This window comes from Heterostelium album (assembly GCF_000004825.1).
Source record: "Heterostelium album PN500 unplaced genomic scaffold PPL_scaffold10, whole genome shotgun sequence".
In the NCBI taxonomy this organism is placed as follows: Eukaryota; Evosea; class Eumycetozoa; order Acytosteliales; family Acytosteliaceae; genus Heterostelium; species Heterostelium album.
In genome coordinates, this window is record NW_008805072.1 from 1,451,958 (window position 1) to 1,468,865 (window position 16,908).

At 31.6% G+C, this 16,908-nt stretch overlaps 6 protein-coding genes across 6 annotated transcripts; 5 read left to right on the forward strand and 1 right to left on the reverse strand.

Moving 5' to 3' along the window:
• Positions 1 to 62: 62 nt before the first annotated feature.
• Positions 63 to 5,229, forward strand: PPL_12586 (ABC transporter G family protein; the record flags this gene model as incomplete). The annotated part of the gene is made up of 7 exons (XM_020583315.1): positions 63 to 129; positions 713 to 1,176; positions 1,453 to 1,870; positions 1,934 to 2,029; positions 2,110 to 2,483; positions 2,541 to 2,644; positions 2,760 to 5,229. The coding sequence occupies 7 exons, from the start codon at positions 63 to 65 to the stop codon at positions 5,227 to 5,229; spliced, it is 3,993 nt and encodes a 1,330-aa protein (XP_020429502.1).
• Positions 5,230 to 5,897: 668 nt separating this feature from the next.
• arcB (actin-related protein 2/3 complex subunit 2) lies at positions 5,898 to 6,881 on the forward strand (the record flags this gene model as incomplete). The annotated part of the gene is made up of 2 exons (XM_020583316.1): positions 5,898 to 6,189; positions 6,301 to 6,881. The coding sequence occupies 2 exons, from the start codon at positions 5,898 to 5,900 to the stop codon at positions 6,879 to 6,881; spliced, it is 873 nt and encodes a 290-aa protein (XP_020429503.1).
• A 347-nt stretch (positions 6,882 to 7,228) lies between these two features.
• On the forward strand, positions 7,229 to 7,630 carry pcbd (4a-hydroxytetrahydrobiopterin dehydratase; the record flags this gene model as incomplete). The annotated part of the gene is made up of 2 exons (XM_020583317.1): positions 7,229 to 7,393; positions 7,490 to 7,630. 2 exons carry the CDS (start codon positions 7,229 to 7,231, stop codon positions 7,628 to 7,630), a joined length of 306 nt encoding a protein of 101 aa, XP_020429504.1.
• Positions 7,631 to 10,128: 2,498 nt separating this feature from the next.
• On the forward strand, positions 10,129 to 11,343 carry PPL_12589 (MADS-box domain-containing protein; the record flags this gene model as incomplete). Its single annotated transcript, XM_020583318.1, has 3 exons — positions 10,129 to 10,401; positions 10,448 to 10,683; positions 10,725 to 11,343. 3 exons carry the CDS (start codon positions 10,129 to 10,131, stop codon positions 11,341 to 11,343), a joined length of 1,128 nt encoding a protein of 375 aa, XP_020429505.1.
• A 670-nt stretch (positions 11,344 to 12,013) lies between these two features.
• PPL_12590 (uncharacterized protein) lies at positions 12,014 to 12,996 on the forward strand (the record flags this gene model as incomplete). The annotated part of the gene is made up of 3 exons (XM_020583319.1): positions 12,014 to 12,517; positions 12,587 to 12,728; positions 12,800 to 12,996. 3 exons carry the CDS (start codon positions 12,014 to 12,016, stop codon positions 12,994 to 12,996), a joined length of 843 nt encoding a protein of 280 aa, XP_020429506.1.
• Positions 12,997 to 13,098: 102 nt separating this feature from the next.
• adhfe1 (hydroxyacid-oxoacid transhydrogenase) lies at positions 13,099 to 15,129 on the reverse strand (the record flags this gene model as incomplete). Its single annotated transcript, XM_020583320.1, has 4 exons — positions 13,099 to 13,499; positions 13,587 to 13,709; positions 13,804 to 13,971; positions 14,043 to 15,129. 4 exons carry the CDS (start codon positions 15,127 to 15,129, stop codon positions 13,099 to 13,101), a joined length of 1,779 nt encoding a protein of 592 aa, XP_020429507.1.
• Between the last annotated feature and the right edge of the window lie 1,779 nt (positions 15,130 to 16,908).

A 16,908-nucleotide genomic window follows, 5' to 3' on the forward strand; every position in this document is an offset into this window, starting at 1 on the left:
GTTATCAAAAATGAACCACCACACTTAACACCTCAACACTTTTTTTTTTTTGTTATTCACGAATGAAAAGTGTGAATGCAAAAGATAAACAATACACCATTAGAATATCATCATATAATAAATATATATGTATATGAAGTTCATATTCACCTCTTCGAAAAACAATTATCAAATTTTCATTTCACCACACTTACTATCATTTTATTTATTATTGCACATCAAGCTGAACAATATGTATGTTGTGGAGATGAAATGGGAGAGTGGTATAGTGATGTCTACCATTGATTATTATTCGCACCGAAATATTGAAGAGTGTGCGATATGAGATATTAGGATAGGCAGATATGTTATGTAGTTTCAAGTTTTAAATGAATTTGGCAATGAACTCTCATTCTAAACGAACAACCTATCTGATTTTATTTTTGTGGAATTAATTTAAATAAAATAAAAGATCCAAACTATTTAATTTTTTTATATTTATATTTATATCCCATTCCTATCAAATCTACCAAAACGATTCTATCTATATTTGTCTTACCACCAAATAAATAATTAGTTTTTTTTTTTTTATATTTGTCAGATTATTTATAATATTGATGTTGTTGGTTGTATTATTTATTATATAATAAATATATTATTCTATTTATTTATATTGGAAAAATAAAAAAATCTATTTTTTAAATTTAATTTTCTTTTTTTTTTATGGTAAAAGATAATAAATTAATAAACAAAGGACGTGGATTATCAGAGTCTACAAATGGATTATTCAGAAGAACTCTGACTGGAAGTGGTGGATTTTCAACGACTGGGAATGGTAGTGGCGGTACTAGTGGTGATCAAATAGAAATAAATACACCTGGTAGTTTAAGAAGAAATAGTATAGATGAGAGAATACATCTAAATCAGAATCATCAGGTGAAATCCGATGATCTCAAGAATCGTGGTGGTGATGATCAAGATGATCCAGATGATCTACCGATCACTGGACATCAACATCATTTTCCAATTCCAGAGACTGAGACTATCGGTGAGAAACAACAGTTCACCAATGAGATTGTCTATCTCAAACACCTGACAATGCCAGACAAGACAGGAATGTATGTCTATGCACACCATCTCTCCTACTGTGTCAAAGACTTGGACAACAAAAAACTGGATAATCTGATTGTCAACGATGTATCGTTCTATCTGCGTCCGAAAGAAATGACATTAATTCTTGGTTCGCCCGGCAGTGGAAAATCCACCCTCCTGAAAATGTTGGCTGGGCACACCAAAACACATCGCCAAACTGGAACACTGTTGTTCAATGGACATCCGATGAATCCGCTTAATCACCATCGTGATATTGCCTATGTGCCACAGGACGACATTCATCAGCCACTTCTCACTGTGAAAGAAACACTGAGATTTGCTCTGGACTGCCAAGCGCGAGAAGGTGTCACCAATCAAGAGAAAGACTATCGTGTCGATCATATGATGCAAACTCTTGGACTGTGGGAACAGCGCGATACTCTCATTGGAAATGAGTTTGTCCGTGGTATCAGTGGTGGGCAGAAGAAACGTGTTACCATTGGTGTCACCATTATCAAAGGTAGCAATTTGCTGTTGATCGACGAACCTACCAACGGACTCGATAGTACCACATCACTGGACGTAATCGGAAGCATTAGAAAGGTAGTAACTCATACTTTCTCGCCTGCTCTTGTCACTCTCTTGCAACCCAGTGCTCAAATAACATCGTTGTTTGACAATTTAATAGTTTTATCACAAGGACAGATTGTTTATTTCGGTCCAATGTCAAATGCACTCAGCTACTTTGAGGAATTGGGTTTCACTTGTCCCAAACATTTCAATCCATCTGAATTCTTTCGTATGTAACAACTTATAGTATTATTAATTTTAATCAAAAACTAATATTTTAAATATTTTATAGAGGAGATAGTTGACGATCCATTAAAATATTCATTTTTACATCCTCCAAAATGTCAAACAACTGAAGATTTTGCAAATGCATATAGACAATCGAAAAGTAAGTAAACATTTATTTTATAACAAACTTTTAATAATTGATAAATTTGTTAACAATTTGTTTTACCTTAATTTATAAAGTTTATAGAGATTTGAGGGAGAAAATGGATAGCAATTCTTCTGGTATTATTTCCGATTCTCCAGTTGGTGAATTGAAAGATAATTCAAAGCTACCACCCTATACACTACCAATGACAAAACAAATTGAATATTGTACAAAAAGAGGATATAAACTTACCTATAGGAATTTCGGTGCACTCGTTACGAGATTTTTTAGAGGAATTCTGATGGGATTGATTTTGGGAACTCTTTATTTAAGAATGGATCACAACCAAGGTGGTGGAAATTCTAGATTCGGTTTATTATACTTTAGTATGACCTATATCATTGTTGGTGCTTTTGGTGCATTGTGTAATTTTTATTCTCAAAAAGTTTTATTCTATATTCAAAGAAGGGTAATAATTTTTATGATTTACAATCTTTTACTTTACTAATATAAACTATTTATTTAGCAACGGTATTATAGTACAGCTCCATTCTTGATAAGTACAACTATTTGTGAAATTCCAGGATCATTATTGGAGATTTTCATTCTAATGACACTTATACATTGGATGTGTAATTTACGACCAACCGTTGATAGATATCTCTTTACCATATTGATGCTTCTTTTGTATGTATTACTTTTTCACAAATATAAAAACAATTCTCAATAATATCATTTTTTAAAGATTGGATACAATGAATAACGGTGCATTGAAATTTATATGTAGCTTTTCAAGCAGTCAAGAGATGGCAGCTATTCATGGATCTATTATTTTGGGTTTGTTTTTGTTGGTGGCAGGATACATGGTGCCAGAACCAACTATCAGAGGTTGGTGGATTTGGCTGTATTATTTATCGCCCTACAATTGGATGTATCAGGGAATGATAATCAATGAATTCGCTGGGCAGGCATATCACTGCAGCCCCAATGAAATGGTTCCACCGCTTGGCTATCCATTGTTGAATGTAACTTTTGACCAAGGTGGCTATGGGGGTGTACAATCGTGTGCCAAAACTCAGGGTGAACAGTTTCTTCATCAATTCGGTATGAGAACCAACGATAGTTTCAGAGTGGTCTGTTTAATTATTGTGATTGGATATTGTGTTGTATTCAACATTGCCGCTTACTTTGGACTTCGTTATTTCAAACCGGAATCCAAACCAAAGTCAATGTTAGTCAAACCAAAAAGTTCAAGGAAATCCAAACATCAAAATCCAACGACCAACGATCAAAATGTTTCTCAGTCGATTGAAATGGGACTATTGGATCCAAGTGCGTCATCGATGACAAACAACCACGGAATAGATAATAATAACTATATGAAAAATGGTTGCGAATTACATTTTATGAATTTGACCTATGAAGTGGACTACAAAAACAAGACAACCAAACAGAAATCTAGATTGAGATTACTCGATAATGTCGAAGGATATGCTAAGCCTGGAAGTATGTTGGCAATAATGGGTCCCTCAGGTGCTGGTAAATCAACGCTTCTCGATATATTGTCTGATCGCAAATCCATTGGTTACGTCACAGGAACCATCCTCATTGATGGAAAAGAGAGAACCAAAGACTTCGTAAGGTATGCATCCTATGTTGAACAACAGGATATTCTACCTCCAACACAAACCGTTGGTGAAGCCATTCTTTTCAGTGCAAGGTGTCGTCTTTCCAAAAAACATTTTGACAAAGAGAGATTGCATAATTACTATGAGCAGATTCTCGATGTTTTAAATCTTAGAAAGATACAACACAATAAGATTGGAATAGTTGGAAATGGTATATCGCTGTCACAGAGAAAGAGAGTCAGTATTGGAATTGAACTGGCAAGCAATCCAAAGTTGTTGTTTATTGACGAACCTACCACTGGACTGGACTCTGGATCAGCTCACAAAGTAATGGAGGTAATCAGCAAGATCGCAAAAACAATGAATAGAACTGTGATATGTACAATCCATCAGCCATCGGCTGCTATCTTTGAACAGTTTGACCAACTTCTTCTTCTTTGTCACGGAAAGGTCATGTATTTCGGTCCACTTGGAAATCAATCAGAGATTGTTCTCAGCTACTATGCTCAACAAGGTAGAGTTATGAAACCACATCACAATCCAGCCGATTTCCTATTGGAAATGCCTGAGGAATGTAATGAAGAGTCTGTCCAAACCTTCAAACTATCACACCACTATCAGATTTGTCAGGAAGAATTGAACAGAGTGATGCAAAATCAAAATATTCTCGGCTCACAAGAAAGAGATGTCGGTGACAACGATCGAAATTCATGGATTGAAGAATTTAAGATTCTAATGCGACGTGCATGGGACAATAGAGTTCGTCGTCCTAAAATCTATGTTTCCAATTGGACTAGATCGATCGTCGTATCTTTTGTTTTGGGAACTTTGTTTTTCAGATTGAAAGCAGAGTCTATGGATGCGAGAAACAGGATATCTCTGATGTTCTTCTCGCTGGTGTTCTTTGGAATGTCATCGGTCAGCACCATTCCAACCACTTGCATGGACCGTGCAGTATTCTATCGCGAGCAGGCATCTGGATTCTACCGAGAGACCACCTACTTCCTCTCTCACATCGTGTCGAACTACCCGTTCATCTTTGTCATTGTATTACTCTATTCTGTGCCACTCTATTTCCTGGTGCAACTGGACACCGATCCATTTTCGAAATTCTTTTTCTTTATATTCATTCTCTATATGGCGAGCGTTCAGTTCGACGCCATTGCATTCCTCTGCAGTTTGGTTCTTCCTAACGACGTGGTAGCGAGTTCCGTTTGTGGATTGGTCTTCTCGTTGTCGTCGTTGTTTGCCGGCTTTATGATTTCGAGAAACAACATGCCCACTGGCTGGCGATGGATGAACGACGTCTCCATCTTTAAGTATCCGATAGAGTCGGTGTCGGTCAATGAATTCGCTGGTAAACATTACTCTTGTCCGGATAATCGTGGTGCCGTTCCCATTCATGTCGCCGACAACCAAACCAGATATTTCTGTCCAATCACTGACGGTGAACAATTTGTACTGCATAGTTATTCATTCAAAATTCAAGATCGATATTCCAACATTGCCATTATGTTTGCATATCTCTTTGCATTTTATATTCTATCATTTATTGCACTAAAGAAAATTAAGTGGCAGAAAAGATAAAAAAAAAAAATTGGCAATCATAAATTAACTAACTAACTTATTCATCTCCCCCAAAAAAAAAAAAAAACAATCAACCTTTAATATTATAATATTATTAGATCAATTTTATTAACAAACTAAATTATTTATAAATAAAATAAACAAAGTACTACTTAATTAATCATATGATTTATTTTATTAAAACATTTGAAATTGCAAAAATAAAAAATAAAAAATAGGATAAAGAGTTGACTATGATTTATCTTTGAGTGGGTTATGTTGAACACATTGAAATTGGGTTATGGAAGTGGGTTTTTTTTACATTTGAAATTTGAATTAAAAGAAATAAAATAAAAAAATGAAAATGTGAAAAAAAAATAGATTTTTTTCAAGTGAAAAAAAAAAAAAAAGCTCACTTCAAAGCCACCAAACTAACACTGATTGATGATAACATTTTTGTTGATCATATTAATATCATTAACATCAGACCACCGCTTGTAATAATTGTATTATATATATATTTAATTTTTTTCATAAAAAACAAAAACAAAACAATTGTCAAAAAGACTTTAATATAGATTTAGATAGGTTGAATAAATAGTAATAATTAATCAATCCAGTCAAGTCAATTTTGTAATTAGTAATATCACACCACAACACAGAACAACAACAACATTTAAAGATAAATCATGATTTTATTAGAAACAAGCAATCGTATTCTCTTTGACGAAGTATTCAACTTCAATGGTGAGAAGAGAATCTACAATATTTTCGCAGACTTTGATGGTGTCAAGTTCCACACTCACACCTCTGAGGACAAGCAACAACTCTTTGTCTCTATTCAATTCAAGGGTGCTGCTGATCTCTTGAAGAACGGTGGTCAAACCTATCTCAAGGCCGTCTACGGTCCATTATTACAAGCCAAGCCAGAGCCAGGTTATGATATTACCCTCATCATTGATGTCAACGCTCCAAACAAAGGTAAAATCAATCACACGATCGATAATATATTATAACAACAATTATTTTATAATTAACTCTTTTTATTATTTTTTTCTATTAACTTTTTTTTTTTTTTTCAACTTAAAACAGAGGAACTCGCACATAAAGTCAGTCAATTGAAGAGAAATCTTATGGCAGCACCATTTTTGATGGTATTCGACGCTATTGAATCAAAGAAAGCAACACCAGAGATTATTTCTATCGACTATCGTAGTGACGAGTCATTCTATATCAAAACACAAGGTGACAATGTAACAGTTATCTTTGATATCATCTTCAAGGACTCTGACGATATCGTTTTGTCCAAGATTTTCTTACAGGCATTCGTCGACGTCAGAAAGACATTGAATAACGTACCATCGGTTTCATTCTCACAGAAGGACCCACCCTTAGAGTTGAAGGGTGTCCGTGGTGTCCGTGCCGGTGTCAACCACGGATTCGTCTCGATCAACTTGTTCCCAGGTCACATCAAGAAGGCTCAAGAGACTGCCGACCTCATCCAAACATTCAGAGATTACCTCCACTACCACATCAAGTGCGCCAAGGGTTACATGCACACCTCCATGAGAAACCGTGTCGATGGTCTCCTCCAAGTTCTCAACCGTGCCAAGCCAGAGCCAGTCAACACCGTCAAGCGTACATTCAAAGGAAAGTTCTTCAAGCAATCATAAACAATCAATAGCAAAATCAATAAACAAAAACAAAAAGCAACCAATCCACAACAACTAAAAAAAAAACAACATTAATAACAACAAAAAATACTTCATATTTATATATATAAATAAAAACAATAAATAAAAGTTTAAATCAAAAAAAACTTTTAAATTAATTTATTAAAAATAATAATTTATTATTTTATTTTATTTTATTTTATTTTGTGGTAAAAGAAATTAAAAAACAAAAATTTAAATGATGGTTGATCATCATCACAATATGAAAGTTCATTTTTTCAAAACAAAAAAAAAACAATCATACGCATTGGAATTAGGTAAATTGCGAATAGAAAAAGTAATATATAATGGCACCAATTAAATTGACTGAAGAAGAAAGAGCTACATTACTTCCAACTGTACCATCGTGGTCTATGGTAGAAGGTAGAGATGCTATCAAGAGAACCTATATCTTTAAGGATTTCATTACTGCTTTTTCATTCATGACTCGTACTGCTTTAGTTGCTGAAAAGGTATGGATGTTCTTCTCTCTATATTGTTATTTTTATTATTTTTTGTTGATTTGAATATGTTTTATTTATTTATTTATATGTTTATCAAATCATTAGATGGATCATCACCCTGAATGGTTCAACGTTTACAATAAAGTAGATGTCACATTGGCTACACACGATTGCAGTGGTCTATCAAAGAATGACATCAACTTGGCCAAGACAATGGACGAATTCTTTGTTCAATACACTCAATAAAATTGACTATTTATTATTATTATTAAATCAACCTCATAGCTCTGTGTTTGCAGTCTAACCACCATCGGAATTGCGGTATTGTAAATGAATAATATAATTTTAATATAAGGTATTCACAAAAACTTGAGAATCTCTTATAATCTATTAATTATATTGCGATATTTTGATTCTCTGGGAAATATGTCTGCAAGTCAGCGCTGTTATGACACCTTATTTCAGAGTGACTCAAGGTTACCAATCTTTAGTCTATTAATTTAAACACCAACCAGCAGCATTACACATATTAATATGCAAAAAGTTGTAAATTATTATTATTTTCATTTAAAATTCGATCAATAAAACTCCATAGTTCGGGATTAAACAATTTTTTTGATGGGATGGTTTCTGGTTGCAACCAGAAATATAAAAAAAAAAAAAAAAAGATGAGATCTGATCCAAAGTGTTGCTCTTAGGATTGGTAAACAATCATTGAGAAAGGCTTGAAGTCTTCATCTATCTGGCTAGATAGTGCTTCAATTTCGAGAGACCACCATCCCACACAACAATAAAATATTTGAAAAATTTGTGTGATCTAAAATTGGTCGAATCATTTACAAAACTGGAGAGTCTATGTTTGTTTTTTTTGTTTTTTCATCATGATTGTTGACCAGCACAACGGCAATCAACAAATTTAAAAACAACAAAACTTGTGATCAACAAAAGTTATTGTTTTCTCCCTTACCCTCATTAGCACTTTGGTATGAAATTTAAAATTAAAGTTGGATTTGAGAGTTGTGTGTTGGGGTTGTCAATGAGGGGATGCGTTTTTTTTGTATGGGTGGTTTTCATTGGCTACAACAGGTCTCTCAGGTTTTTTTGTTTTTGTTTTTATTATTTTTTTGTGCTTTTTTTCAAAAAAAAAATGTGCAAAATTTTGATTTATTTTTCAAAAATAAAACACACTCACACTCAAAATCTGGGATACATACTTTTGCCCAACCACCTCGAATTTGATTTAAATTTAATTTTATTGAAAAATAAATATTGATGATTTTCAGGTGTACCTCAAACGATAATGGGGTGTTATTTTTTATTAAGGAAATAATCCTTTTAAGAAACATATAACGTTAAAAAAGGAAAAACTTTAAAATGGAAAAACAATTTTGCTGACAATAAAAAAACAACATTATCCTTTTTAAAAACAAACATTCAAATACTCCGCCTCCGCATATAACTAACTAGGTATCTATCTCTTTTTGTACAAAAGCTACTTTTTTAGTCTATAGTTTTTGTTGTTTTCAGTGTTTGCCAATCATTGATCTACAATAGCTGTTGGTTTTTGAGTGAATTAGGTTATTTGTAAGCACAGGTGGTGTCAATGACCAACAACCCACTTACTTTACACTTGATAAATCATATCAGTATAATTATTAGTTAATCAAACAAACAAACAACATCAACAACAATAATAATAATAATAATAATAAATGATAATGTGGATTGATATTAAATCAATCAATCAAACAATTTCAACCGCCGTAACATCTAAATATAATTACTACTTGTAACAATAACAAAATCAATTATAATAGTAACTTTCTTGAAAGGTTTTAACAATAATATTTTAAAAAGTTTCAATAATTAATTACTTCACACACAACCACCAAAAGGTTTGACCAATTTGATCAAAAAAAAAAAAAACAATAAATAAAAAATTGGAGTTAATTGGTGTAATAAACAAAATGAATAACATAAATAACAACTTTGCATATTATTACTATTTACAAAAACAAGCCATATTCTTTCAACAACAAACCAAGATATTCAAAACAGTCTTAAACTCAAATAATCAATCTCTCTGTTGTTTGTTGGTAATTTGATTAGTGTTGTTGCTTGACTGTTTTTTTATTTTTCATTTCTGTTACACAAACCACAACATTCTTCAAAACAATAACAATTGCTTTACTTTTAGCAAAACCAAAAATAAAATTCAATTTTTTAAAAAAATTTTTAGTTTTTTTTTTTTTTTTTTGGCTATGACCCCCCATTTTATATAAATCTAGTTGGATCATCTCATTGCTCTCTAACAATTGTTCAATCATAAATTACTTTCCCTTTTATGGTGATGACTCACATATTAATAGCATCAATCATCAATCTCTAAATCGATTACTATTTTTTTTCTTTTCTATTCTTTGTTTTAATGCTCCATTCAAATTCAAATATATAACTAACTAATTTACAAACTTTATTAAATTTTCAATTTATTTATCCTATAGATTAGATATAGATATATATTTATATATTTATATTTATTTTAAAAATTTTGTTACTTTTTTATTTTAAAGTTGTTGTTTGTAAACATTAAACACAACCCATATTTGCTTGTGATATAGCAAACAAACAGATAGATTAAGCAAAGCAAATAATTAAAAAAAACAACAACAACAAAAACAACAACAACAGCACAAACAAATCAATATAAAAAAAAAAAAAAAGTAAAAAAAAAAAAAAAAAAAATGAATAATAACGGTCAACAACAACAGTACGAGATTCTTCCGAATGAAATGTCGCCCGACGACTCACCACCAACCTCCGAGGAAGGTTCCGAGAAGAAGAGCGTCGAGAAGAAGTCTGGTCGTAGAAAAATCAACATTGAATTCATCACTGAGAAATCGAGAAGACATATAACATTCAGTAAGAGAAAGACGGGAATCATGAAGAAAGCGTTCGAACTGAGTACTCTGACCGGTACACAGGTACTGCTGTTGGTCGCCAGCGAAACCGGCCATGTATATACTTTTGCAACACCCAAGTTGCAGCCACTCATCACCAAAGCCGAAGGAAAGCAACTCATCCAGACCTGTCTCAACACTCCCGACAATCCCAGCAACACATCATCGTCCATCTCTAACAACAGTTCCTCCAACAATGGCAACAACAACGACTCCTCCTACAACAACAGCAGCTACGAAGACAGCGATACTCCACCACAAACCACCACCACCACCACCAACTCATCATCATCATCCTCCTCCAACACCAACACCGAAGAAAAAAGAGTTCAAGAGTAAGTAATAATACTACACAATATCCGCTGTTATTATCAAGTTAGTTTGTTTATTAACTTTTATTTCCAATTTGAGAAGCTTTCAAAATCTGCTTTGAAGCAGCAGGCGGCAGCTCAACAAGCAGCTCAACAAGCCGCAGCACAACAGGCAATTCAACAACAAATTTCACAACAACAAAGTCAAGCAGCTGCTCAGCTATCGAATTTATCATTGCTACAACAACAACAAGCAGCTCAGCAAGCAGCAGCACAACAACAGCAACAACAACAACAACAACAAGCAGCACAAAATGGATACACAGAAGTTCCACCATATACATCAATACCCTATGGTAGTCAAGTGTATTACCAACAACAACAACAACAACAGCCACAACAAAATTCATCGCCACAACAAAACTCATCACAGCCACAACAACAAACCAATAGATCACAACCAATCATAGCAAACTCTACATTTTCAAGTTCGATTCAAGGTGGATCCACTCACCCAAATATATATTTACCACCATTTACACAAAGCAACCAACCACCATACAATGTGCCTTCATTTTCAAATGGTTATGCCAACTCACCTCAACAAGTGGCCAGGTATAATCAATCTCATGTAAATCTATCTCACCAACAGCAACAGCAACAACAACAACAAGCTTATAAAGAATAATAATAATAATAATAGTTATAAAATAAATAATTAGAGCAATAGAAATTCAAAGAACAACAAATAGAATAACGATAATAACTAAAAATATAACAAAAATCAAACAAAACAAACCATATAGTCCCATATATATATATATAAAACAATTTTAATATTCCAGAGATAAATAAATAAAATAAAAACCAAGATTGTAATTTATTATGAATACGAGAATTCTCGAGAAGGTTGAACAACATCATTCATCGTCCCGTTGTTTCTTTTTTATTTTAATTTATCAATTATGTGGTGTACATTTGAACAAAAAAATAAAAAGTGTGAACTTTTCAACAAACACATACAATCGATTTAGAATATTTTTTAATTGTGTGCACATATTTTTCAATTCGATAAAATAATCAATAGAGATATATTTTAATGTTCTACCAAAATTGTTTGTATACACTCTCAATATTAACTCCTTTTTTAAAACTAGTTTTAAAATAGATGTGTTTAGTTGATCCAATGTTATTCGAACCGAGCTTTTAAATGATATAAATTACAAAAAGATGAACAGTTTTTTTGATTTCTTCAATCTTTAATTAAAGAACAAAAAAATCTACATATACTATTTTGTTAAAAAGTTACAATTTATTATTTATAATTATCTATCTTTATTTTTTATATATATTTTAAAATGTCTCTCTTTTATAATGGTGAGGCATCAAAGTATCTTAGTCAGTTTTGTGCCAAGGAATTACCACTACCTTCCACTACAAATATACTTCAACATTTTGGAATGAAAATAGAAATTACTAACCAAGATTTATTGCATTCTTTTATGGTCTATTTGGTTCTTCCAATATTTTTGTTTAATTTAATGACAGTTTGGATGGTTCCATTTCTACTTAGAGTCTTTCCGAATAAACGTCAGCAAACCTTACTTTTATCAAAGGATAAAAAGGTATTTGAATTGAATCAAAGACTTATCAGAGGATTTCTTGCATCCTCCATCGCTATCCACAGTGCATATTATACATTTTTCAGTAAATCTGACCCAATTCCAGGTGCAAACTATATTCTAGTTTCTTCGTCCTTCTTTCATTTGTCAGATACTATTATTCTCTACCTCTATAGAAGTTCAGATAAAACAATGGTAGTTCATCACCTTATAGTTATTATACTTTCTTGGGTATTAATGGTAAGATTAAAAATATATTTTTTTAAATTTTGAAAATATTTTATTAACAATTTATTCAATTTTTTTCAGATTGTAAGAAAATCCTTATCAGTAGCTATAGTAGCTAGTACAAATGATATTCTAGTTCCTATTAGCACAATTCTCAGTTGGTTATATAGTTATAATTTACAAAATACTTTTTTCAACTTATTCTGTTCTGTTTTATCAGTTTGTAAGATATATATATATTTTTTTAATATAATCAAAACCAAAGGTTAACTTTGTATTTTTCAAACAATATAGTAATTTTAGTTTTCTATAGAATGCCATCGAATACATATCTTGCATATACAATTATTGGAAAATCTGATTATTCAATTTATCCTGTTGCTTTGTTATTGGCAGGTATTGTGTTTTTGGAAATCAAATGGGCCCGTTCTTTAATTAAAATATGTATGAAGAATTTCAATGTATTATTATATTCCAAAAAAGTTAAATAGACAGATCATATTTTATTAAATAAAAATAAAAAATAATTATAGTTAGTTTAACAATGCTTTTTTTTTTTTCTAGTTGACAACAAATAATTCAATTGATTATTATCAATAGATTGACATTGAATCTTCAAATAGTTTGGCCAATTCCTCTGCACCCACTGGTCTTGGACTTAACTTTGTGACTCTATGTTGAGGGAGTGTACCTTTGACCAACTCTGGTATATCATCTCTATTGAATCCAACTAATATATAATTTGTTTTCATTGTGTTAATAGTTAGAATAAGGCAATCAATTGTAATAATGCTTGACATACCAGCACTTAATCCATCAGGTATATTCAATCTCTTCATGATCTTCTTGATTTGATCAGAGAGTACCAATCCAACATCCTCATCTCTTACATTGGTCATATCAGCACCCATTAAACTAGCACAAAGTCTATGTCTATCTACATTGGCTGACGCAGTAAATTTAAATACCGCTGGTGCATTTAAAACAACACTCACTATAATTTGAATTGTTTAAAAGTCAATAGTGTTAGATAAGTAATATAAACCGGTTAATCTGATGTATAAAAATGAATGATTCATACTTCCATGTGGAATTATAGGATGATCCGCACTATATCCATCTGGTCTATAGGTTTTAACCATTCCCGAAACAGGATATGCTAAAGAAAAGATTTGATTAGATTGTAAATAAAAAATAGTACAAGCTATAAAATAACATACACATTCCATGCTATATTTTTAATTAAACGTTAATAGATATATTAATTTTATTTTTAATTATCTTTTACAAATTTATACATACACATAAATGAACACCAGCATTTCCAAAACCAATACCAGCATATGTTGCTGCCAACATTACCTTTGAGCGAGCTTCATCATTGCTTGGATCCTCAACAGCCATTGGAAGATATTCATGAATCATCTTTAATGATTGCAAAGACCAAATATCAGATATTGGATTTGCTAGATTAATAGGTAATGTAAAAGAATTGTAAAGATATGAATAGGTGGATAATTTAAAAAACAACACTTACATCCTTGATAGGCAGGTCTTTGAATTGGTGTTAATGGTCGTGGTGTTCTATTGCTGAAAAGAAGTGCAGTGTATGATTCCAATGCATGACATAGTTGATCGAATCCCGATGATATTGCAACATTTCTTGGCATGGTTCTGGTGTTGTTTGGATCGACTAAACCGAGTGTCGGTTTCAATCTTCTGCTTGCAATACCAGTCTTGGCGTTCATCTCTAGCAAATCAAATACGGCAACACCAGTAGCTTCCGATCCTGTACCGGCAGTTGTCGGGATGGCAATCAAAGGTTTCAAAGCACCGGGAATCGGTTTGGCAAGACCGACAGGTGCATTTACATAGTCCAAGAAATTCTCAGTTGGGAAGGTCGAGTAGAGATTCGCTGCTTTGGCAGTGTCGATGGTAGATCCACCACCGACCGCAACAAATCCATCGACAGGTCTCTCTTGATTCAGCACAAATTGAATTGCCTCCTTGAATGACTTGTCGGTTGGCTCAATTGATACATTATCAAACACAACGAAATTGACACCGTTCTTCTTGAGAGAATCACAAACCGTCCAGACCGGTGACTCGTTGCCAAGTGCGACCAAGTTCTTATCGGTGAATACAACTACATTCTTACAGTTGAGATCGAGCATATCGAATCCAACATCTCTTGTTACACCAGGACCATATCTAATATTGGAGGTTGCCATCTCGAATGCATAGTCAGTGTCAGCAGCTGCTGCTGACGACGAAGATGATGATGCAGACCTCTTAAAAGTATCTAATCCACCACCAACTGAATAATGTAATCTTTGTTGTTGATTATGATATTGTTGTTGTTGTTGTTGTTGTTGATATTGTTTTTTAATACCATTTTTGAAATCAAAAATAATTGGTAAATTCAATGTTGTTGATGTTGTTGATGATGATGAACCGGTTACTTTGTTATTGACACTATTATTATTTTTGTTACTTTTCATGCATAATGATACTTTAATACCATGGCATGGACAAGTAGAACCATGTTCAGCAACTGATTGATAAACACCTACTACATTTGAAAGTGCTTTTTCTTTCTTACTTAGTAATGAACGAATTATCATTTTGTATATATTGTTTATTTATTTTAAAACTTTATTCTCAAACAAACTAAAATAAGTTTAAATTTTTTAACTTTTTAATTATTAATTCTTAACACCTGACGGATATCACTTTGTAAAAAAAAAACAAAAACATAGTGGGGTTCTGCTTCTAACAATTTTTGAACAGTAATATTATTATACAATTAAATCACAGAGAATATTGTCATTTATAAATAAATACAAAGAAGAGAACTCAAATTATTTTGATTGATTTAATTAAATTAAATTTGTCAATTTATAAACAATTGAACAATTAAATTATTGTTATTAAGACATAATCGGGGGATAATATGACCAGATAACTTGTTCTAACATACCTGGTGCTTTAGCAAATGTTCGGAAATATAATGATAACTTTCCAAGTAATAATTTGCACAAAGAAAAAATAATAATTTATAAAATTAAATAATAAATTAGTTTTAAAAAAAAAAACGATTTGCACGAATGATGTATGGTTGTACCTCCTTATAAATATTTTTATAAATATCCGACGGTGGTTGGAATTTTGGAAAACCAAAAAAAAACAAACAAAAATTCATCTCATCTAATCTTGTATCGCTGGATCAGAGTTTTTTTTTTGATTTGGATTTTTTTTTTTTTTTTTTTGATCTGTTTTTATTTAATTTTTATTTTTAAAATTTTTTTTGTTTAATTTCAGTTTTGTGTAAAACTATTATATTTGACATGACACACTGTGGGTTGGTAGCATTGAATTAACTTGGACCAGTTTAAAAAAACAAAACAAACTTATCAAATAAAAACAGAATAGTAAACCATAGTATAATAATAAACATAGACACACATACAAAGTAAAAACGAATACTTAATTTCTTTTGGAAAAAATTAATATTTATAAAAATTTGATACCAAAGGTAAATAGAATAACTTTACTTTTATTCATAGTAAAATAAGTGTTTTTGTTTAGTTTTTATTTCCAATTCAACTCAATTCATCCAAATTTAACCCATTATTTTAAATTCGATTCGATTCGATTAGATTCAATACGATTGGATCAACAACAATCATTGTTCACACCAGTTATTTTATACACTTGTATAATTATATATATATTTTCATTCACACAACACACCAACCAATCTTGAAATAAATAAATAAAATAAAAAGGCAGTCGTAGTAGTTGTTGTAGTTAGTTACTAAAAACAGATGAAGTTGTTGCTGTGTTATATTTGTAGCTACACTTGACAGCTTTTCTCATAACAATCATCATCATCATCAAAACATAGCACATTCTTTCTTCAAATGAAAATTTGGATTTCTCACAATCACAATCAAACCTCATTAAAAATAAAATCAACAAAGAGTTATATGTGATAACTGTTCCCCCTTATTTTGGTTTTGCTTTTTTTTTTGTTTTTTTTGTCTTTTTTTTATTATTTTATTAATTTTGCTCGTATTCAAAAATTTTTTTTTTGAAATATATGTATGCATAGAGTGAGTGGTACTTTATTTGTACCCCAATCAACTCAATTAAATCAAATTATAATTCAAAAAATAAAAAATATTCATCATTTATTACTACTTTGTCTAAATTGCTAATAGTGTTCAGCATCATACACATACCTACATATCATTTTTTATTTATTTATTAAATTATCATTTTTAATCAAAATCAGTCAAATCAAATCAAAATATATACTGACTTCGAATTTTCATTTTATTAAATACATAATACATTTTATAGGATAGATTAATATTATATTTAGTTGTTTCAATTACCAG